Source organism: Rattus rattus, chromosome 1, assembly GCF_011064425.1.
Source record: "Rattus rattus isolate New Zealand chromosome 1, Rrattus_CSIRO_v1, whole genome shotgun sequence".
In the NCBI taxonomy this organism is placed as follows: domain Eukaryota; kingdom Metazoa; phylum Chordata; class Mammalia; order Rodentia; family Muridae; genus Rattus; species Rattus rattus.
Window position 1 is genome coordinate 32,124,194 of NC_046154.1, and position 22,391 is coordinate 32,146,584.

Consider the following 22,391-nt stretch of genomic DNA (forward strand, 5'->3'; position numbering starts at 1 on the left):
CTGCTTGGATCTTTGTACAGCCGGTTTTGTATGTTAAGGAGGAGTTTAAGGCCTTTCTGACCACCTCGTGTCCCCCTTTCTACACAGCCATGTATCACAACATGGAGTTGCTCCCAGCCTCCCCGTGCACCCTGCTCTTGTCTGACTTCTCCTGGGCTGGGCTTCCCATTCTCACCAGCAGCTCCAGCATCCCGAACTTTGTAGTCCTGCTGGTCTTCAGCAAAAGGAGTGGAAACTGGAGGGCAGTTTCTGGACGGGGTTTTCTAAGAAACTTCTGAATTCTATTATCTTTACAAATATAAGATGAGAAAATAATTTTTTCAATATTTTTTATTAATCTTTTTATAAAATGAAAAGACGCCTATGATTAAGGATGGTGGTTATGGCTGGGTGGTCTGTGGGGTTGTGTGTTTTTGGGTTTTTCCTTTTTTTCTTTTTTAACCTTATGTTTTGGGTTGAAACATTTTCAGATGTTGGGGGGCATTCTCATTAAAGGGTTCTTGTGCTTGCCTTCCGGGTGGCGTCATGTCCCCAGCAGGTGAACCACTGCATCCGTGCATCTGTTGGATACCCACTGCACCCCTCCTCCTCAGCCTTCGCTCTTAGGTTGCCCTGCATACTGCCCTTTACTTTGCTAATTTCAATAGTTAAATTGGTTTTACTTGAATGATTCATGTTTAGGGGAGAGGAAAAAAACACCCTTAAATTTTTGTTTCAACTCCTCCTGCAAATAAAAACAATAAATGAAGTGGCAGATGTAAATGGACTGTGTGTGTTGCTTGTGTGAGTGACCCTGGGGTAGTAGATGGGTCCTGGAGAAGTTCTTCCTTCTCAGGGAAGAAGCACCTCTTGTTCTCAGTGGAGTCTGGAGTCTGCATTCTGTGCTTTTGACACCTCCAAGAGCTAAACCTAACTACCATGCCAGAAGCCAGGACTTTGGCTTCCTTCGTGGTGGGGCAGGGGTCAAGGCTTCAGTCAGCTGGCTCGGCCTTTGTATGTTCACCTAGAAGATGACTTTCAGGTGAGCCTAGCCCAGCTGGTAAACCGTTTGTGGGTGTACTCTAACCTTCAGACTCTTGCCAGGCCTTAATAAAAGTTGGTTCTTCCTGCCTTTCCCCAAAGAGAATTTGCAGTAGTTGTCAGAAATCCAACTAGACCCCCGAAAGAGTCAAAGCTCAACCAGCTTTGTTTTGAAGTTTGGAATATACCCGCCACAGCTTTTAAGAGACTGGGGCCACTTTCCCAGCAATGGCCCCACCTTGGTATGTACCTCTCCCACCTTCCCCTGAAGCTAAGAACTTGCAAGCCAGAAAAGAGGGTGGGCCAGGAAACGTATAAAAGGCGTAGAGTTGGCCCAGGTTGGGAGGCTTGGCTAAAGTAGAACTTAATAGTTCTATTTAATAGTAGAGCTCCTGGGGGAGCTGTTACCCCAGCCCTAGGCTGAGACCCTGGACTCCTCCTTCAAGAATTGGGGCCCAACCTGCTGAGCCAGGCCGCCCACTCCTAGTACCTGGATTCTGACCTATGACTCGAGTCTCCGCCTCATCTACATCCAGTCTACTACCTGGCGGCCTCGCCCGCCCTCCGCGCACCAATACCAAGTCTGACGGTCAGGCTGTGCAGGGCGCCCCAGAAATCATGGGTATGTGTGTGTGGGGTTCGGGGTGGGTTCTTCTGTACCCAACTTTCCGAAGGGCAGCATTCCCCCCAGCCTTTCTTAGCACGCTTCCGCCCGCAGAGGTCCTGGTCCTGGCCAGATACCGTGCGCAGACGGAGGACGAGCTGAGTCTGGCTCCGGGGGACGTGATCCAGCAGGTGTGCGCCGTGCCCGCTCGGGGCTGGCTGCTTGGGGAGCTGCGGGGCCGCCGTGGTCTCTTCCCCAAGCGCCTGGTGCAGGTAAGGCCCGGTGTGGGTAAGGCGGCACAGGGGAGCAGGAGCGGCCTCAGCCTCGGGCCTTGTACTGAGTCCCACCCCCATGTGATTTTCCCAGGAGATTCCCGAGGCCCTGAGGGGCGTCACCGAGTCCAGACCGCGCTTTCCGCGCCGTCGCGGTGAGTCGGGAACTGGGCCGGCGGGTGGGGGCTGACTGCCCGCGTGGAGCGTGACGGCTGTGGGTGGGGCACCCGGGGCTATTTTGCAGCCCTCTGATTGGCTCGAAGTACAATGCTCCGCTCGAGGGCGGGGCCTGAAGCTTCTAAAGGGAGTTCTGGGGTTCACCTCCTCCCCAGTGCTGCAGACGGGGCTCCCTGCTCGAGCTGCTTCCCTGCTTATCTGGCCTAGGTCACCCCATCGACTCTCAGAGCCCCCAAAGATGGTGCAAAGTGAATTTCAACTACAGTCCAGAGCAGGCAGACGAGCTGAAGCTTCAAATTGGGGAGATTTTGGAAGTGATAAAGGAGGTGAGGGGGTACTAGGGGACTTGGAGTGATGCTGGAGTTCTTCACGCAGAAGAGAGTAACGTAAGGGGAGGCAGTGGGAGGAAGGCAACTGGGGAGGAGGTAGTCCTTGGGTAGAACCGAGGATGGACACCTCAGTTACTCTTGGGCAGAACCAGATGCTCCCGAATCCTTCCCCCTCCCCAGATTGAGGACGGCTGGTGGCTGGGAAAGAAGAACGGGCAATTGGGAGCCTTCCCATCCAACTTTGTGGAATTGCTGGACAGTGGGCCCCCAAGTGAGACCGTGACCCTGTGATCCCCTGGGACCAGACTCAGCAATCTTCAGTGATCTTCCCAGTGACCCTCCTGACCCTGTGACCCCTTTGACCCTCTCCCTTGACCTGGCTAAATGAGCACCTCTCTAACACCGTCAATTGCCCCTCCGCAGGCCTCGGAAACACAGACATGCCTTCGATCATTCCTACTTCACAGAGGCCTCCTAAGGTAAACTGGGTCCTGGTGGGCACGGCCAATGAAATCTTAAAATGGCTTGAGACTAGTCTTACTCTCCCTCCCTTTGCCCCTAATAGCTGAGCAACTTGACCTATGACAGCCCTCCAGACTACCTGCGGACAGGTGAGCATCTCGCCGAGGAGGTCCTCCCACAGTACCAGGTCTCGCCCTGCCGTGTGGGAGGTGAACCAGCTAGGTTGTTGGAGGGAGTCACTGGCTGCTGAGGGAGGGGCTACACAGTAGAATGACCTTCTTTTAGTCTCCTGCCCCGAGACCTGCAGGGTCCTATTTGACTACCAGCCCGAGGCCCCCGATGAGTTGGCGCTGCAGAAGGGCGACCTGGTGAAAGTTCTGAGAAAGGTACGAGAGGATTAGGGGTACAGAAGAGTAGGGGCCCAGGCAAGAACTTGAGTGATGCTCACCTCCCCACTGGCTTGTTTCCCAACCAGACAACCGAGGATAAGGGCTGGTGGGAAGGAGAATGCCAAGGCAGAAGAGGAGTTTTTCCAGACAACTTTGTCATCCCACCGCCCCCAGTGAGTATGGAACCAGGTGTGGGGAGGAGAGAGGAAAGGCTGTTTTTTAAAAAATCAGGAAAGGGGGCTGGGGATTTAGCTCAGTGGTAGAGCGCTTGCCTAGGAAGCGCAAGGCCCTGGGTTCGGTCCCCAGCTCCGAAAAAAAGAAAAAAACATTGGGAAAATGGGTATGGTGGTACATGTCTTTAATCCCAGCACTCGGGACACAGAGACAAGCGGATCCCTGAGTTTGAGACCAGCCTAGTCTATAGAGCAAGTTCAGGAGAACCAGAGTTACACAGACAAACCCTGTCTCAGAAGTATAGGGAAATGAAAAATCAGGGATCATGGATTTGCTGGATCACTAGAGAAAGGCACATATAACACTCTTAAAAACAGGAGACAAGCTGGGGATATGGCTCAGGGGTAAAGTGCTTGTTCAGACAGCCCCCCAGAACACATAGAAACGGCAGGTGGGCGTGGCAGCACCTCTGTTTCAGGAAGGGAGAGGCAAAACAGACCATACTGGTGAGCTCTGTGTTTGACTGGGAGATTTTACCTTTAAAAATTAGGTAGAGGGCTGGAGAGGTGGCTCAGTGGTTAAGAGCACCCAACTACTCTTCCAGAGGTCCTGAGTTCAATTCCCAGCAACCACATGGTGGCTCACAACCATCTGTAATGGGATCTGATGCTCTTTTCTGATGTGGCTGAAGACAGCGACATATATATATATATATAACATATATATATATATATGTATGTGTGTGTGTATGTATATATATGTATATATATACATATATATAATAAATCAAAAAGAAAAGAAACTCCATTTCTTAAAAGAAAAAAAAGGATTTCCTATTTGAACCTCCTGCTTACACATGAGTGTATGCATTTTACACACACACACACACACACACACACACACACACACACACACTAAAACGGGGGTTATGGAATTCCTTGGATCCAGCTGGAGGGTCACCCCTAGATGAGGCTGGACTTAAAACTGTTGGGACTTGTCCTTGTAGTCTAATATTTTTTTTTCCTCGTTTAGATCAGGAAGCTGATCCCACGGAAAATTATTTCTCGGGAATCAGGTGGGTGCCTGGGGAGCATGGGGTAGAGGAAGCTGTTCTACAGGCAAGCCATTGTTTCTAGTTGAGCATAAACACTTGTGGTTCTCCCCCTGGTCTGGTACACCATAGGACCTCCCTCCCTCGGGGGAGGGAAGGGTCAAGGCTCTTGCAAGAACTATGTGAATCCTGGGTGAGTCAGATCGTGTTCAAATGCCCTGTGCCTCTTGGGACTGTGACGGTCACAGAGCCCCTTGTGCTATGCCTATTAGTGTAGGTGGTGTTCAAACCCAGAGCTTTGCACAAAGAAGGCAGGTGCTCTACCACTGAGCAGTGCAGTCCTGGATCTAAACCTTGAAGTCCCTACAGATAAATTCTGGGTTGGAAGATGGCTAGGTGAGGAAGCTGTTTATGCAGGACCACGGGGGGTTTTGTAATTTAGTTTTAGTTTTATGTGCATTGGTGCTTTTGACCGGTGTGTATGTCTGTATAAGGGTGTTGGGTTCCTTGGAACACCGTTTACAGACAGTTGTGAGCTGCCACGTGAGTGCTGGGAATTGAACCCAGATCTTCTGGAAGAGCAGTCAGTGCTCTTAACCACTGAGCCATCCCTCCACTTCCCAGGACCATGTTTACCCACAGCAAGGGCCTTTGTTGGAGGGGGTAGTCTGGGTCCACTAAAGAGCGGTGTCCTCTGGTCCTGTAGCAGCAGGAAAATCTTAACTTGGTCGTCAGCTTTGATTAACCATGCAGTTGCCATCCTGTATTTCTGGAGAGACTTGGAAAATGATTCTGAGAGAGCCAGAAGCAGACCATTTGGTTACAGAGTGGAACTGAGAGATTTTTCTAGGAATGTTGAGGAAGGGAGGAGCTGAGGTGGGAGAGATGCGGGCGGAGCGAGTCTCAGAGAAAGCGGGCTTGGAATGGATTCAGAGTAATGGGAATGGGTCCCATCGCCAGGGCTGCTGCACTTAAATGAGCTCTCACAAGTAGCAGGCAGCTTCAGAGCATCAGAGGAAGGGAACAGGAGAAAAGTGGAAAGAATTGTATCTGGCCCGCGGTGAAAGGGGTGATGGTCCCCTTGAGCCGGAGTTTCTGCATAGCTTTTTAGATGCTGTAATTTTTTTGCAGCTGTATTGGGAGCCAATGGAGGGAGCTGTCACAGAGAGCTCTTGGAGAGCTCGGTAGAACATCTTGCTTGAACATAGGGTGAAGTTCAGGAAATAAAACCTGTAAAAGAAAGGGGAAGGCCCAGGGGTGAGAATAGTGAGGAAAAGAGTAAGTGAAGGGGAGAGGTAGGGGAGGGGGAAATCAGAGGCTCACACACAGGAGGCTGCTTGTGGTTGAATTTTCCCTGGTGTCTGTCTCTGGGCTCCATCTTAAAGCACTCAGGGGTTGCTGGTGTGGAAGCAAGCATCCTTCTGGGAGGAGGGCCCAGAGGTCACACTGTAGCAGCCGGGGAGCTGAAGCTGACAGAACACCCTCTAAGGCTCTTTGCAGAGACGTTGCTCTGTTAACTGAGGCCTTCAAGGCTTTCGGTCGAGCTGTTTCAGCTCTGGGCCCCAAAACAACATTTGGGATGTGGAAGTGGGTAGATTAGACGTTTTAAAGGTCACCTGAACGGCGGATAGGAGTTTGGTAGTCACCTTCTGTAACTGCTTCACGGCTGACAGGAGGGTGAGTGGCAGTTCGACGGCCTCAGAAGAGGGTCATGGTAAAACCTAACAGTTGGCAAAGATCTACAACACAGAAGGAAATAACCGTGCAACTTTGTGGGGAACATTAAGAGACAAAGTAACATGAGGAAAACTTTTTTTTTTTTTGTGGGTTTATTGATTTTTATTTTATGTGTATGAATGTTTCGCTTCATGTGTGTCTGTGTATCACATGTGTACCTGGACCTTTTGGTGGCCAAAAAAGGGCACTGGATCTACTGGAACTGAAGCTACAGATAGTGTAAGGCATTAGGTGGGTACTGGGACCCGAACCTAGGTCCTCTGCAAGAGCATCATGCGCTCTTCAGGTCAATATGAACACGAGTTACCTGCAACTGTACAACCAGCTGGAGCATGCACCAGAGCTCTGCAGAACTCAATAGGGCCACTGTAGTTGGTTGGATGTTTGTTATATCAGACTCTCGCATAAAGAAGAGTCTGGAAGCTTTGTAGACGATGTCAAAGTCCACATCCAAGGAATACATCGGAACAGAGTATCTACTTGACATTCCTTGCTTACACGTATAATAAACTTTGTATATTTGTTTCAAATATTAGCAATACAAAGCTATTGTTTAATAAGCAAAACCAAAGTATGTCAAGTAAAATACACTTTTTTTGGATAGAAAAAAATTGATAAGGTAAGATTTTTTAAGTCGGGACAATTACCCTAAATGACCATATCCACTATTTGCAAACATGACTTAATACTTAGCTTTCTTCTCACTGAAATGTATGTCCGGTGTGCCACATGCATGCAGAGGCCATAGGAGGGCATCAGATCCCGTTACTGGAGTTACAGATGGTTGTGAACCACTACGTGGGTACCAGAAACTGTACCTGGTCCTCTGGAAGAACAGCCAGTGCTCTTAACCGCTGTAGTGTCTCTCCAGCGTGTTCTCTATTGTACCTGATTGTAGCCAGAAAACCAAGAAGTGATAGGAACATTCAAATTTTTTTTCCCTCCAGAGACAGGGTTTCTTTATGTAGCCCTGGCTGTCCTGGAACTCAGTCTGTAGACCAGGTTGGCCTTAAACTCACAGAGATCCACCTGCCTCTGCCTCTGGAGTGCTGGGATTAAAGGTACCACCTGGCTAAGAGGACTTGTTACTGCAGATGACTCAGGTTTGGGTCCCAGTGTCCACATGGTGGTCAAAACTATCTATAACTCCAAGTTCTAGAAGATCTGACCCCTCTTCTAACGTCTACAGTCACTGTACGCACATGTGGCACACATGCATCATACAGGCACGCATGCATACATGCATAATACAGGCATGCATACATACAGGCATGCATACACACAGGCAAAACACTCATACATATATAATTTAAAAATACTTTTTTTAAATTGAGTTCCTTGAAGCTCATCAGTTGCGTTTTCAATCTTAAGCACTTTTGGAAGCAGAGACAGGATTGTTCCAAGTTTGATGTCAGCCTGGTCCACACAGTTAAGTTCCTAGTCAGCTAGAACTACATACGTGGCAAGACCCTACCTCCCCAGACCCACGAATCTGCCTCTCTAGGTTTTCAGTTTACGGCTGGCTTCCGTCTGTTTCTATTCTTACTTACTTTTGAGACAAGGCCTCATGTAGCCTCGGGCTGACCTTAAACTTTTTTTTTTTTTTCTTTTTCTCTTTTCTTTTTTTCGGAGCTGGGGACTGAACCCAGGGCCTTGCGCTTGCTAGGCAAGCGCTCTACCACTGAGCTAAATCCCCAACCCCGACCTTAAACTTTCAATCCGCCCACTTCTGCCTCCCAAATATGAAATCACAGGTGGGAACCAGCACACCTGGCTACAAATGAATGCAGCTCTTCCCCTCCAGTAGCAGGTTTGTCCCGTCTCATCCTGCTTATCCGTGAGGTTGGTTTTCGTGTTGAACCCAGGACCTCTTGGGTGCTAGGCAAGCACTCATCATTTAGCTGTATCCCAAGCCTACATACTTAGTGATTCTATCAAAAATTGATTTCTCCCAAACTATACACCTTCATCTTCGGAAAGGAGTGTAAATGTTCTCACTACTGTGTCAGTGTTATGAATGAGATCAATGGAACTTGACCTCTGTGCACATTTGTGTGTGTGTGTGTGTGTGTGTGTGTGTGTGTGTGTGTGTGTCATGGCATATCTGTGGAGCCTTGCACGTCCTCACCTTGTTTGAGACGAGCTACTTGCACTTCTGAGCAGTGTCCCATCTCTCCCTTCCGTCTTGATGTAGGAATGCCGGCTTAAGATTTATGCCCGCACATGTGTGTTTGCACCTGATATGGGGATGGGGAATCAAACCCAGGTCCTCTGCAAGAGTGGAAAATACCCTTAACCACTGAGCCATCTCTCCAGCCCCTGAGTCCTGGGATTACAGATGCTCGTTATGTGGGTCCTGGGGGTCCAGAGTCAGGTCCTCACCCTTGCGTGGCCATATTCCTAACCTCAGTAGGTATGTGTGGGTATGTGTGTGTATGTGTGGGTATGTGTGGGTACGTGTGTGTATGTGCATACGTGTGGTATGTGCATGTTTGTGTGAGTGTGTGTATGTGTGGTGTATGTGGTATATCTTGTGAGTGTGTGTGTGTGTGTACATGAGTGTGTGTGTATGCATGTGTGTGTGTGTGTGTGTGTGTGTGTGTGTGTGTGTGTGTGTGTGTGTGAAGGTGTATTCACCTGTTTGCCCATGCAGAGGCCAGCGGTTGATTTTGGTTCTATTCCTTTGGGTGTATTCCTACGTCACCTTGGAGCTTGCCAATTGGGCTAGGCAAGCCCAACAGTGACCCTAGGGGATCCCATCTCACCTCCCAAGCATTCACAATGCTGTATATGGAGGCTGGAGTCTACCGCCCTGTCCTCCTGTTCATGTAGCAAGCAAGCACATTGCCGAGCTGGCTTTCTGGTTCCTCTGCCCTTTTTCTTTCTAAGATGTACTTATTTTGAGCTGGGTGTGGTGGCATGCACCTTTAGTCCCAGCACTCAGGAGGCAGAGGCAGGTGGATCTCTGAGTCTGAGGCCAGCCTGGTCTATAGAGTGAGTTCCAGGACAGCTTGGGCTACAGAGTGAGTTCTAGCCTGGCCTACACAGAACTCTTGTCTCAGCCTCCCCACCCCGCAAAAGACTTAGTTATTTTTATTTTACATGTACGTTTTGTCTGCATGTATGTCTGTTCAACATGTATGTGCCTGGTGTTTGTATAGGCCAGAAGAGGTGTCAGATCCTCTGGAATTAGTTATGGATGGTTCTGAGCCTCCATGTAGATGTTGGGTATTGAACTGCAGTCCTTCGCAATAGCAGCCAGAGCTCTTAACTACTTAGCCATCTCTTCAGTCACACACAGCCCATTTCGATGCTGGGGTCATGGGTCTTTGCACATGCTCAGCTCTGACACTGAGCTACATCCCTACTCTTTGAATCTTTGAGACAGGGTCTCACTTACATAGGCCAGGATGACCTTGAACGCATGGTCCTCCTGCCTGTCCCCGGCAGTGCATGAAGATCTTAGGCTCTCCACAGTGACCCCCGGACTTGTTAATGTCTTCATTAGAACCATGCAGGCAGGCAGATAGGAGAGCATCTTGTGGTTTTGCTCTGTGTTCCTTTGGAGCTTAAGGGTGTCAGGAAGCTTTTCGTGTGTTTGCTGGCACTGCGGGCATTTTCCAGTTGGGCTGCGTTCTTTACTACTGAGTTATAGGAGTTCTTTATGCTCCAGATGAAAGGCTGGCTGGAGCTACAGCCATGTGATAGAGCCCTTGCCTGGCAAGCATGAGGCGGGCCTTAGCTTCAACTCCCAGTACGCCAAAGCTGGGGATGGTGATGATGGTGATAGTGGTGGTGATTGATGATGGTGATAAACGTCATCACTATCATCACTGTAGCTGTCTTCAGACACACCAGAAGAGGGCACCAGATCTCATTATAGATGGTTGTGAGTCACCATGTGGTTGCTGGGATTTGACCACAGGACCTCTGGAAGAGCAGTCGGTGTTCTTAACCTCTGAGCCATCTCTCCAGCCCATGTCTATCATCTTGTAAAACTTTTTCCTATCCAGTGAAATGTCTTCATTTTATTGTCACACTTTTTCTGAGACAGGGTCTCACTATGTAACCCTGGCTGTCCTGAGACTTGCTCTATAGACCAGGCTGGCCTTTTAATTCACAGAGATCTGCCTGCCTCTTCCTCCCAGAGTGCCACCCCACTTCCTTTTTTTTCCAATGCATGTATGTCTGTGCAGCCCATGCATCCAGTGCCTCCAGAGGCCAGAAGAGGGCACCAGATCCCCTAGAACTGGAATTACAGGTGTTTGTGAGCCCTGTGGATGCTGGGAATTGAAGTCTGGACCTCCGGCAGAGCAGCCACTGCAAGCGCTCTTAACTGCTGAGCCATCTCTCCAGCCCCTAGTCATCCTTTGTTAAAGTTGTCCTTTGATGCATAGAATTTTGTGTTCCGGTGAAGTGTACCATTTATCTACTCTTGGGTTGGTTGTGTCTGGGGCTTCACACGAGCGAGCGAGCTACCTTTGCTGCTGTGAAATTGCTGTTCCTCACACCCCTCCCCCACCCTGCACTGCGTATCCATTCTGTGGACCAAGCCAGGGGAAGGGATTTCCACCCACAGGGAGGAGCATTATCAAGCACAGACTCTTCCCCAATTACCGACGCCCTGGGTGGTGTCTGGAACACGACAGTGTTCCTCTTGTCTTTTCCTCTTAGCTGTCTTTCCGGGAGAGGACTTAGGCACTACTCCATTGAGAACACCCGTTGGACTGTCTGCCATCCCCTCCCCGCAGCCCCACCCTCTCAGCCTTCCCGTTCTCCCATTTATCATTCACTAATTCTCTAACTTCTAGCTGTGTTTGCTTTTTGACATGTATGTGCATGCATACATCTGTCTATACACACGCGGGTCATGGGCTTGCACTATGTATTTTTCCAGGAATGCCGTCTTCTGTAGTCAGATTTTTTTGTTTGCTTAGATGACTCTTCCTGACGAACCCTTTGTTGCTTGGACATCTTTTACCTGATGATTTATTTCAGTGCGTGTGTTGAGTTAGGCCTGGTGACTCTGCTCACAGTGGCCTGCCTTGATGTGTGTGTTTTCTTCATGAGCTTAGGGCTTGATCTTAGCTGTGGGAGCCCTGCAGGCCTTAGGGAAGAAAGACTTCCAGTAGGATTTGATTTCCTGTCTGCCAGCAGCCAGACGACACCAACCTGGGTCCCTGCTCCACATCACTGGCCCCAAGCTCTGGGGCCAGAGCACACCCACTTTACTACCTGTGCTGTGTCTTGGTTATTAATTGGCATAGAAAGACCCAGTGCATTGTGGGTAACACTGTTCCTAGGCAAGGGAGCCCAGGACAGCATAAGAGAGAGCTGGCTGACAACAAGAAGGAAGGACCTGTGTATTTATTTCCTCTGCGGATTTGACATTTCCTGCTTTTACTTCCTTGCAGTAATAAACTGTAGCCTGGAATGGGAAGTTGAATCAGCCCTGCCCCTGTGTTTGTGTCCTTTATCAAGGCATTTTGTCACAGCGACAGAAACGAAAGCAGGATGCCACTTTCTGGCCTCTGTTCTCTATTTGTGGACTTATTTTTTCATGACAGGGTCTCTACATAGGTCTGGCTATCCTGGAACTTGTCTATAGACCAGGGTGGCCTTGGCCTCCCAAGTGCTGGGATTAAAGGCATGTGTCCAGCTCCATTTGTGCATGTCCACAGTCCCTCTCTCTCTCTTTTTTTAAAGGTTTATTTATTTATTATATATAGTACACTGTAGCTCTCTTCAGACACACCAGAAGAAGGCATCAGATCCCATTACAGATGGTTGTGAGCCACCATGTAGTTGCTGGGAATTGAACTCAGGGCCTCTGGAAGAGCAGTCAGTGTTCTTAACCACTGAGCCATCTCTCTAGCCCCCTGCTGTCTCTTTTTTAATTGCCTAAATTATTTTATGTGTACAGATGTATTCTCTTTTTTTTTTTTTCTTTTCTTTTCTTTTTTTCGGAGCTGGGGACTGAACCCAGGGCCTTGTGCTTGCTATGCAAGCGCTCTACCACTGAGCTAAATCCCCAACCCCCAGATGTATTCTTTGCACGCATATCTGCACCATGTTTGTGTCTGGTGCATGAGGCCAGAAGAGGGTGTTGGATCCCTTAGTAGGAATTACAGATGGTTGTGAGCTGTCATATAAGTACTGGGAATCAAACCCAGATCCTCTGGAAGAGCGGCCAGTGCTCTTAACTCCTGAGCCATCTCTCCAGAGCCTCTCTCAGCCTCTTTTAAATCCCAAAGTGTTGGAAAACAATCCTAAGGAGTATATAATTGCTATCTAGTGGGAGGGCCCTATAGAGTCCTTAGCCAAAAAACAAGCAACAGAATTCAGGGTTAACTATATTGAGTTCTGTGTGCCAGGCAGCTGGGCACCTAAGTATCGAGTCACTCAGGCCTCAGCACAGTCCTACAAGGTGCACACTGATATCCATGTCTCGAAGACGAGGACACTGGGCTTCAGGGTTCACCTGCCCAAGTTGTTCTGCCACTAGCAAGAAACAAAGCTGGCTAATCAAAGCCTGTACTTACTAGAATGCTGTCAAAGGACTTGTTCCAGTGTGTGTGTGCATGGATCAGAATGACTTTGTCTGCAGATGTGGACACCACTGTGTATGTGGCTGCCTTCAAAGCTCCCTCCAATGTCATTGTCACCTTTATGTGGCCTGCTCTGACCATTTTGTTTGGGATTTTTTTTTTTTAATTAATTTATTATATACGAGTACAGTACAGCTATCTTCAGACACTCCAGAAGAGGGCATCAGATCTCACTACAGATGGTCGTGAGCTACCATGTAGTGGCTGGGATTTGAACTCAGGACCTCTGGAAGAGCAGTCAGTGCTCTTAGCCATCTCTCCAGCCTGGGATTTTCTTTTAATACTTATTTTGAGACAAGGTATTACAACATAGCCAGGCTGCCTCCAACTCCCAACATTCCAACTACCTCTACCTCCAGGGGCTGGGATTACAGAGCATCCAGATCACCTCATTGAAGACTGTATACTGTAGGGCTGATAAGGTGGCTTACCCAAGTTCATGACCTTGACTTTGATCCCTGGTACTCGCACGGTGGAGAGATAGGACTTAACCCCTACTGTAACCCCCAATCCATCTGTCTTAGCCCTCTTGCTGAATTTTTTAGAAGTACAATGTAAGGATTAAGAAAGATGAGTCTAGGGGTTGGGGATTTGGCTCAGTGGTAGAGCACTTGCCTAGCAAGCACAAGGCCCAGGGTTCGGTCCTCAGCTCAAAAAAAAAAACAAAAAAACAAAACAAAACCAGAAAGATGAGTCAAAAGACAGTTCTTCATTGTCTCATCCTTGCAAAGTGGGACACGAGGGTAACAGAAGAGAGGAAGGCTTGGGGGCCAGGGCCTGGAAAGCGGAACCTGCATCTGGATGATACACTGCAGCTACTGGTGGCTCTCCAGGAGGAACCTGGTTTTTGTTTTTGAGACTGAGTCTCTCTAGTCATCCTTTGAAAGGACAGGCGAGAGGGCAGCGGGGCATGACTGAGGTCTCGGTAACAGTGGGGGAGGCTGGGCGTCTTGGTTTATTGATGGCGAGTAAACTCTTTAAGACTGGGTGAGATCACTTAGAAGGCATGAGACGGCAAGAGAGGCTGAAGTGAGGTCAGAAAGGGGGAAATTATGGCTGGGTGTGGTGTTGTACACCTTTACTCACAGCACTTGGGAGGCAGGGGGATCTCTGTATTTGAGGCCACCCTGGTCTATATAGTAGGGGGGGGGGACAGCTCTGTTGCAGATGTGGGGGGATTGTCGGTCTACAAAGAAGTCAGGACTGAACTTCAAACGCTGAATTAAAACCTGTTGGCAGAGGGTGCTCTCTCCCACATACAGCCTCTCCTCCTCCCTGCTGTGTTCGGATGGGGAGCTTCACAGTTCCCTAAGGGTCATCTCCCAAAGTCCGAATCCATCTCCCATTCAGTCTTCTGTGCACAGCACAAGACACACACACACACACACACACACACACACACACACACACACACACACACACACACACACAGAGCCAGGGACTCGGGCCGATGAACACTGCTCATCTTTCTCTTCCCAGCTCCTATTAAGGAAACAAAAAAACTGATGCCCAAGTCATCTCTACCCACTGTAAAGAAGCTGGCGGCGGCGGCGGCCCCTGCACCTAGCAAAGCCAAGTAAGGAGGGTGGGGTGTTGAGCCTGGAGGAGGTGCAGAGGAGAAGCTTCTCCTGCCCGACTCTTACGCTGCTCTTGTGTTCCAGACCACCTTCAACACTCAATGTGGACAGCCAGAAACGGCCCTCCCGAAACTCTGGTAAGGGCTTCCTTCCTGAAACTCTGGTGAGGGCTTCCTTCCAATGGTGGAAGATGGGGGCGGTTGTGTGGAGGGATAGAGGTGAACGTGGGTCCCTGAAGATCTACTCTCACAGGCTTCAATGGCGGCTGCCTCAACGCAGGGTCCAGGCAGCCTGGGAGAAAGGGATCCAGAACCCCCCAACACTCTGCATCCAGTCAGGTGAGGGGCTAGAAACACGGAGGAGGGCATTACTGGGAGGAGATGGTTCCCACAGGTGTGTTGAAGGGTAAAAAGACCCCAAGGGGGTAAGGGAGCTCCTCTAAAGTATCCAGCGTTCAACCGAGATCCCATCCAACCATGACCACAGGAGGATGAACAGAAAAGCCCTGGAAAGGGTCCCTCCAGGAGTAAAACCCCTACTTTAGAGAAGTCTCGGCTTCCAGAGAAGGCCCTTGACCCAGAGAAGATCCCAGCGCCTGACAAAGTGTCCACTCCAAAGGACCCCGTTCCAGAGAAAGCCCCGGATTCTGACAAAATTCCCACTACAGAGAATACCACTCTGGTCAAGGCTGTCACTCCAGAGAGCGCCCTTTCTGGGGATGAGCCAGCTAAGGACGAAGCTCTTGACCTGAAGACGACGGCCCCTCATGTGGACAGTGCCCCTGCATTAGTAAAGATCTTGACCCCAGAGCACATGATTTTTAAAGAGGACCCTTCTAAAGACAACATTCAGTACCAGCACTCGCCTCAGGAAGAAACTACGCCGAGGTCGGAGTCCGTCATATCCCCAAATGACATCCAGGTACAGGGAGAGTACTCCCCACAGCCGAACTCCTCAGATCCATCCTGCTGTGGTGTCAAACAGGTCAGCGGCTCTCCAGCCCAGTCCAAGGCTGAGGATGTGTCTGCCATGGAGGCCAACGTTTTAAGGAAACCACTAGCCAAAGATGAGATCACCCCAAACAGTGCACTCCCCAAAAAGCTGCCTTCTGAAGGGGCAGGTCCCCAAAAGCAGGTGCCGCCTCAAGAGTCGGTCCCCACTCCCCAAGTGCCACATACTGTCAAGCAGATTCCAGACCCTGAAGAAGCTCCCACAATTCAGCCTTCGGCCCCACTAACCTCTCCCAAAAGCAAGAAGGACAGCGTGGATGACCCGGAATTGTTAAAGGCAGAGGTGAACTCCCTCAAGAACAGACTGGCGCTCCTGGAGCTGAAGCTGGAGTAAGCGGGCAGTAATGCGGGATGGGGCGGGGTGGGGCGGGAGGAGGGAAGGGTCCAGCGTTTCACCTGAACCCCCTATACACAGACAGAAGATAGGGGAGGTCTGGAAGGAGCTGAAGACGGAGAAGCTCCAGTCGCCAGAGGTGGGTGGACCGGGAATGCAGGAGGGGAGGAGGGTAGTAGTTGGTGGCTCTGGTCCGTGATAACCCCTTCCCAACTAGGTTCAGATGACGCAGAGGAACCAGAAATCCTTCAAACACGCACAGACACAGACGGAAACACAGACGGAATGAGAGCAGGTTCAGACCGAACCTCAGCCCAACCTGGAGGGACATCTATCCTGCTTGGGCCACCCCGGTCCTTGCACACAACTTTGAGAAACTCCATGGAAGTTAAAAAAGAAAAAAAACCCCCCAAAAAAACAAAAAAACTCTGAACCCTCCGACCAGCCTGGTCCTTGTGGGGCGGGGCCGTCAGCACACCGCCTTCTGCATTCCTGGCAGTCTCTCTAGGGCACATCTGGCCAACATGTGGCTGCCATTACCCTCTCAAGGCCTGTGCAAGGCTATTTTTATCCACCGGATGGTTGGGGGCAGGGGTAGTCTCCCTCGGACGCCACAGCCCTATGCTGGAGGCAGGGGGTGGAGGGGCCTGCCTGGACGCTGGGCTGGATTCGGGAACCCAGCTGTGTGCTAGAGGGGTGGAGCCAGCCTTCTCTGGGCCCAGCTCCTCCCAATCAGCCTCTGCCTAAAGGGACTCCTATGTCCACTCACTTGGAATAATTTTTGGCCTAGAAGCATCTGCTCAGGCACTAAATCTAATAGACTCTGCATCAGGGTCGGAGCCTCAGGCTTCCCTCTGATTGCGGTGACGACATCCCAGTGCAGGTCATAGGGCAGGGGACTAGGTGACTATTTGTCCAAATGCCCGCTCGAAAGGACGAAATTTGTGAGGAATGCTCATACTATCCGCCCTCTGTGCGAGAGGCGTGCCTCGGTCTGTTTCTTTGATCTGTGAAGTGAGCACAAGCATGCACTGGGTGGACCCCCAGAGGGGGTAACAACCAGCAAAAGGAATGAGTTACTCCCACAGCCCCGGAAACTCCCCTGCAAGGCTTGGAGCCTGGGGGCCTGCCGAAAGCAGCAGTAACCAGTGAGAGACCGAGTCGCTGAGATTACCTTTCATTGGTCATTATTATCGGGAAAAGGTGGGAGCTGGCATTCTGTTCCCACCCACACCTGCCCCACGAAGAGTGCTTAGTAGGTGGCGATCCAATGCCCAATAGCACCAAGAGAGTTGGGGCAGAGGCAGTTTGAAAGCCCTGAGGCAGTCCTGTATCCAGTACTCTGGCCCCACTCTGTGGGACCGGGTGTCAGTAATAGTGCATTCGGCCCAACGTGGCCGTGGCTCCGGGCCCGAGAGTGCCGCTGCCCAACAGGTCTGGCTGCCCAGTGCGCCAGATCTCCCGCAGGATTCGTTCACGCTCCTCCAGCCGCTGTGCCCGCTCTAGCTCCTCTGCTGACGTGAAGACATTGACGCTAAGGGGCCCGTCGGGTTCTGTGGACAGCTCCTGGCCCTGCAGGGTGTCATCCGGACCCAGCCTCGTCATGGTGTCCTCATCCTCGTCGTCCTCGTCTTCCGGCTCTAGGGTGCTACTGCGAGGGTCCCGGTGTGGGGCAGGGGTCCGGGGCCGCGAACGAGGCGCGCAGGAGATGCTGATGACCAGCAGGCATAGGGTCAGCAGCAGGCCGAAGCAGACGCCAAGCACGAAGTAGAGGCCGAAGCTCTCAGGGTTAGCTAGGGAGCAGGGAGCGGAGGTCACAGGGGGCCCTGACAGGCTGGAGTCATCCCATCTGGGAGAAATCCAGGGTCTAGTTAGGCTTGGGGTAAGGAACGGAAGGGCAGCAAGGACAGGGTGAGCAGCTGGGAGCGGAGGGCTGCCTGGGTTATGATGGACGAGCTCCGTGCCCCCAGGCCTGGCCCTCACCTCGGATGTGCGCATAGGCTGCCAGGCTGTTGCTGAGTAGCTCCATGTCCCTTCTCGGGGCATCCATGCTGCTGTGGCGCAGCTCGCCTGTCAGCCTGCGAGGTTACCCAGGTCAGGTCCTCCAGGGCACAAGGCGCTCGCTCCTCCCGTAGCTCCTCCACCCTGGGGGGAGCGGTGCGCCTCACTTGGTCGCAGATCTGGACTCTTAGTCCTTGTTCCCCCGCAGACGCCCCTCCATCCCCGGGAGCGGTGGAGAGGCAGCACACGCTCCGCCCCCTCGTGGGGTCCCCAGGCGAGGCCCAGCGCACGGAAGGGCGAGGCGGTGCCTCGGACTCCCCTTCCACCTCCCTCCCGCACCCCTCCACTCGCGGGGCCGAGGCCCGGCTCGCTCACCCGTCAGCGTCCCGCAGCCTGGCCCCGACACTGGTGTCTTCCCGGTCGCCGCATATACCCGGGCCGGGCCGCCCCGTCCGCCTTACCAGGTTCGTGCGGCGGTGCGGCCAGACACCGCGACGGACCAGCCGGCGGAAAGTTTCCTCCGAGGAAAGAGGAGGGACGGGGCGGGGCGGGGCCAAGAGGCGGGAGGAAGAGCGCCTGGAGGAAGGGGAGAGGGGGCGGCCCCTGCTCCCCTACAGGAAGCCGCTGGGGAGGCCGCTCACAGGGGCCGCCCCCGCCAGTACTAACAACACGATTAGTTACTAAACATCCCTAAGGCCCGGGGTTCCTGGCGGGAGGTTACCTCCCCTCACTCTTCCTGTAGACAGACGTTCCTTCATTTCAGCCTACCAACCACGGAATGTGGCTACCATTAAATTTCCAGTTTGCAAATGAAGTAAACTTGAGTCAAAGAGCTTGAAGACTTTTGCTACACGGTCAGGATTTGAACCCACAACTGTGGCTCTAGCGCGCAGGTTCCAAACTACTTTCCTGTGCCTAACTCCTCCTGTGATGGGGCGGGTCCAACCTCGCTCACCCCTTCCAGCCCTTCCTAGACCCAGTGGAGGCAACCGGCACCCACGGCGTCCTTATTGGTTTTTCTCGGAGAAAAGATCTCTCAGTCCCTCCTCCCAGTGTCCTGGCTGAGTGTGTCCAGCTGCTGTGGTCACCCAAGGTTAATGATTGCTGGACTCGGCGGTGAGCCAGGTCCCAGCATATTGCAGACCCCAGCGGGGGCCTCTGCCCTAGGGAACATCCGAGCTGCTTTGCCCGTTGGACCTGCCCGGAGTCACACGTGTGTTTCCACCTGGGCCCCAGGCTTGCACCGAAGTGCGCAGGAGGGATCTGCAGCTGGGCTCTTCTTTCTGCCTTGTCTCCTGGCTAACCCCCTTCCCCTCCCGACGAGGCTGGAGCTGGGATGAGGGGGAGGCCTTCTTGGCGGGAATCTTGGGAAGGAGGAGGGAAAAGAATGGCGAGAGGAAATTGCAGGCATAGCTGTAGGCGCTGCCTGAAGCCTGAAGACCGTTAACCCCTTCCCTGTTCAAGCTGCAGACCCCGACTCCCCCAAGCCAGCCTGGGTTCAAGGAGGGGTCAAGAGGAGATGGAGAAAGGACCAGGCTGGCTCAGACCTGGGTATATTTGTGACTGTTTAGTCTGCTTTGCGAGCATGTGTTGGCCCATGTGTCCTTACCTATTTGCATATAAGGATTTTTCAGCGTTTAGTGTGTGATGAGTACAACTCCCAGTAAGTAGTAGATGCCTGGCCCCTCCTAAAAATGGAAGGTTATAAGCCCTCAGGAGGTGTCGTGAAGGTGGTGGAATGCATTAATGTGACAGGGGACATCTTGGGCAGCTCTCACAAGGACAGCCCAGGTAAGAGCTGAGTCCTGAGGAGAGGGCAGCCATGCCAGGATCTCAGGGAGGGTGTCTAAGGCAGGATTCAAGGAGGGAGCCTGAGTGGAGTTCCTGGCTTGCAGAGAAAGAGCTCACATGAGAGGGTCAAGGGCAAAGTAATTGTTTGGAGACCACACAGATTTTCAGATCACTAAGGAGCTTGGATTTAATTGGAGGTGAATTGATAAACCCCTGGAGGTTTAGCAGGGGAGTGCGTTAACCACTCCACACATTGGAAAGACTCCTTAAGTGGCTCAGGGTGGGCTTTGGCCACAGCAGGGCAAGAATGGAAGCAGAGCAAGGAAGAGTTGCAGATATTCAGGGAAGTAGTGGTCTGGGTTGGAGGAGGAGGAGGAAGGGGCGGGGGAGGGGTGGGAACGGGGCTGCAGGACTGGTAGCCTGAGGGAGTTTCTGTGTGGAGGTGGTTTTGAGTGAAGATGATTTTAGCCTTGATCTTGGGCCTGTGCAACTGGGGAAAGTCTTCCGGGGCAGCAGCTGCCCCTAACCCCCGGAGGGGAGGACAGGAAGTGACAGTTGGATGTTAGATACATCAAATTCAGGTTCATAATATCCACTCCATACCTGGGTGTGGGTGTTAGAGAGAGGCCGGGGGAAGCCCCAGCCTACCATTTCCAGGCAGGAAAGACAGGATGAAATCTGTCTAAAAACCTCAGCCCTGAACGCTGACTCAATGTGAGGGTCCTCCTGGAAGAGGAATCCTCAGCAGCAGACCAGCAAGGGGGGGGGGGGGCAGACCAGGCAGGAGCAAGGATGTGACGGTTGGGGTTATAGCAGGCTCCGAGGTAAAGATAGGACCAGAATCAATACCCAGGTGGGGTCAACATTTTAATATAGTCAGGGATGCCTGTGGATGACCAAGGCCCATCCCTCTTTCTCCAAGGCACGTGTGTGACTGGTACACATAGAACAACTAGTTAGTGACTTACAGACACGTACAGAAGAACTAGTACTGGGAGTGTGTTGACAAACGTGGCCCTGCCAACCACTTACCTATCAGTGTGCGCTTGTGCGGCTGACTGACTGGACTGAGGAGACCCTACCTACCTTACTTGGCACATACCTGTTCTCTGTGACAGTCCCCATGACTATGGTGGGAGGTTTGAGATGGGTCTCCGCAAAGCAGTCTGCACCACCGTGCCTAACCGATCTCTGTCCGTGTCTAGATTAGATGTGACTCATCCTTGGGGAAACAGAGACAGAAACAAAGGGAGTGTTGAGATGTCGCTGGACTCTGCGGACCGATGCGCACTAATGGAGTGCTACCTGCTTCAGCCGGCTACTCGTGGTTAAGCATGAGAAGTGACTCTGTGACCCTGATGACTCAGAAGCAGAGAGCTACTCAGAGTTCCGGAGAAGGCTGGAGAGGTGGCTCAGCGGCTAAGAGCACTGACTGCTCTCCCACAGGTCCTGAGTTCAATCCCCAGCATCTACATGGTGGCTCGCAACCATCTGTAGTGGGATCTGATGCCCTCTTCTGGTGTGTCTGAAGACAGCGACAGTGTTCTCACCTACATAAAACAAATAAATAGGGGCTGGGGATTTAGCTCAGCGGTAGAGCGCTTGCCTAGCGAGCGCAAGGCCCTGGGTTCGGTCCCCAGCTCCGGGAAAAAAAAAATAAAAAAAATAAAAAACAAATAAAAAACAAATAAATAAATATTTAAAAAAGAAGAAGTTCTGGAGAAGGTACCTAAAGCCTTCAGCTGAGATGGCTGTCCCCAGTGGCTGCCCCTGCCAGCCAAAGTTTTGTGCAGCCTCTCATTTCTCGCTGGTGGCTGGAATCTCATCCATTTAATCTGCCCGTTTTGTCTGCATCCTGCAACCTGCAGATCTCTGCTTGTTTGACCAGAGCTCCTCTGCTTGCCTGGCCACTTGTCCTTTGGCTGGCCCATCTCTGCCCTCCTAACTGTGATATCTGTGAGATCAGGGATTGGTCATCTTGGAAAGGCCCAGAGAGGAAACGGGAAAGGTAGGTCTTGGCTGGTCAGGGGTGGGCTGGTGGGGGAGGGGCGTTGGGTTTGAGAGATCCAGCCTGGACGAGGCCTCAGGGCCCTGGCTTAGTCAGTAGGGAAAAGGGGACTCACTCAGGGCCTCCTAGGGCTTGTCAAGTCTCTCCGTGTCCCCATAACCCCGGCACTAGTCCATTGGCTAGGAAGGGGATCCCGGGTAGAATCTGCTCGGGGAAGTGTACTAGATATGAACTGCCCTCCGATCCTGGCATTCCCTGTGTAGTTTGTAATGTGGCTCCCATTGACAGAGGAGGATGAGACTTCGCTACCTGGCTTGTAGGCTGACATAGGTACAGGCAGTGAGGCCCGGAATGAACTTGTTTGGAGACAGAGTCCCATAGAGGAGTTTGTCATGAAGAACACTCAGCTGCTTTCTGGCTGTGTCCTATCGGGCTCGCTGCTCATGCTTCGGAAATGAAACTTAGCTGGTACCAACTTTCACAACTAAGTAAAATGTGTCGTTTTGTCCAGTGGTCCAGGAAGATGAGAGTCACGTGTGACCGATGCTAGAACATCACAGCGAAGGGTGTTGTGTGTGTTGTGATTGGTAAAGCTCAGGACAGCATAAAGTATAAATTCCCTCCACCTTATACAGAAGTTAAAACAGTCCCAGAAAATAGCTGGGCATGGTGGCACACCATCCCAGCTTTTAGGAGGCAGAGGCAGGTGGAGCTCTGTAAATTTGATGCCAGCCTGGTCTACAAAGCAAGTTCCAGGGCAGCGAGGATGGTTATACAGAGGAAAAGCCTGTTTCAAAAAAAAAAAAAAAAAAAACAAAAAACAAAACAGGGGCTTGAGACTCCATAT

General features: G+C 51.6%; 2 protein-coding genes across 7 annotated transcripts; one reads left to right on the forward strand and one right to left on the reverse strand.

Moving 5' to 3' along the window:
- Nucleotides 1-1,364: 1,364 nt before the first annotated feature.
- On the forward strand, nt 1,365-16,399 carry Sh3d21 (SH3 domain containing 21). Of its 2 annotated transcripts, XM_032898106.1 has the most exons (16): nt 1,365-1,642; nt 1,739-1,896; nt 1,991-2,051; nt 2,281-2,399; nt 2,583-2,673; nt 2,826-2,881; nt 2,968-3,013; nt 3,150-3,250; nt 3,340-3,426; nt 4,460-4,502; nt 14,303-14,399; nt 14,485-14,537; nt 14,653-14,738; nt 14,887-15,740; nt 15,826-15,883; nt 15,962-16,399. In XM_032898106.1, exons 1-16 carry the CDS (start codon nt 1,525-1,527, stop codon nt 16,031-16,033), a joined length of 2,100 nt encoding a protein of 699 aa, XP_032753997.1. In that variant the 5' UTR covers nt 1,365-1,524; the 3' UTR covers nt 16,034-16,399. The 2 variants fall into 2 exon arrangements, with proteins under 2 accessions (XP_032753997.1, XP_032754006.1); XM_032898115.1 differs by lacking the exons at nt 1,365-1,642; nt 1,739-1,896; nt 1,991-2,051; nt 2,583-2,673 and having other exon boundaries at nt 2,288-2,399.
- A 318-nt stretch (nt 16,400-16,717) lies between these two features.
- Eva1b (eva-1 homolog B) lies at nt 16,718-18,278 on the reverse strand. 5 transcript variants are annotated; one of them, XR_004387356.1, is made up of 3 exons: nt 18,121-18,278; nt 16,919-17,889; nt 16,718-16,751 (listed from the first exon to the last, which is right to left on the reverse strand). XR_004387356.1 is itself a non-coding variant. In XM_032898086.1 (3 exons), exons 2-3 carry the CDS (start codon nt 17,792-17,794, stop codon nt 17,113-17,115), a joined length of 492 nt encoding a protein of 163 aa, XP_032753977.1. In that variant the 5' UTR covers nt 17,795-17,889; nt 18,121-18,278; the 3' UTR covers nt 16,906-17,112. The 5 variants fall into 5 exon arrangements, 4 of the variants coding, with proteins under 4 accessions (XP_032753977.1, XP_032753986.1, XP_032753956.1 ...); XM_032898086.1 differs by lacking the exon at nt 16,718-16,751 and having other exon boundaries at nt 16,906-17,537; nt 17,728-17,889; XM_032898095.1 differs by lacking the exon at nt 16,718-16,751 and having other exon boundaries at nt 16,906-17,537; nt 17,728-17,822; nt 18,121-18,218.
- Between the last annotated feature and the right edge of the window lie 4,113 nt (nt 18,279-22,391).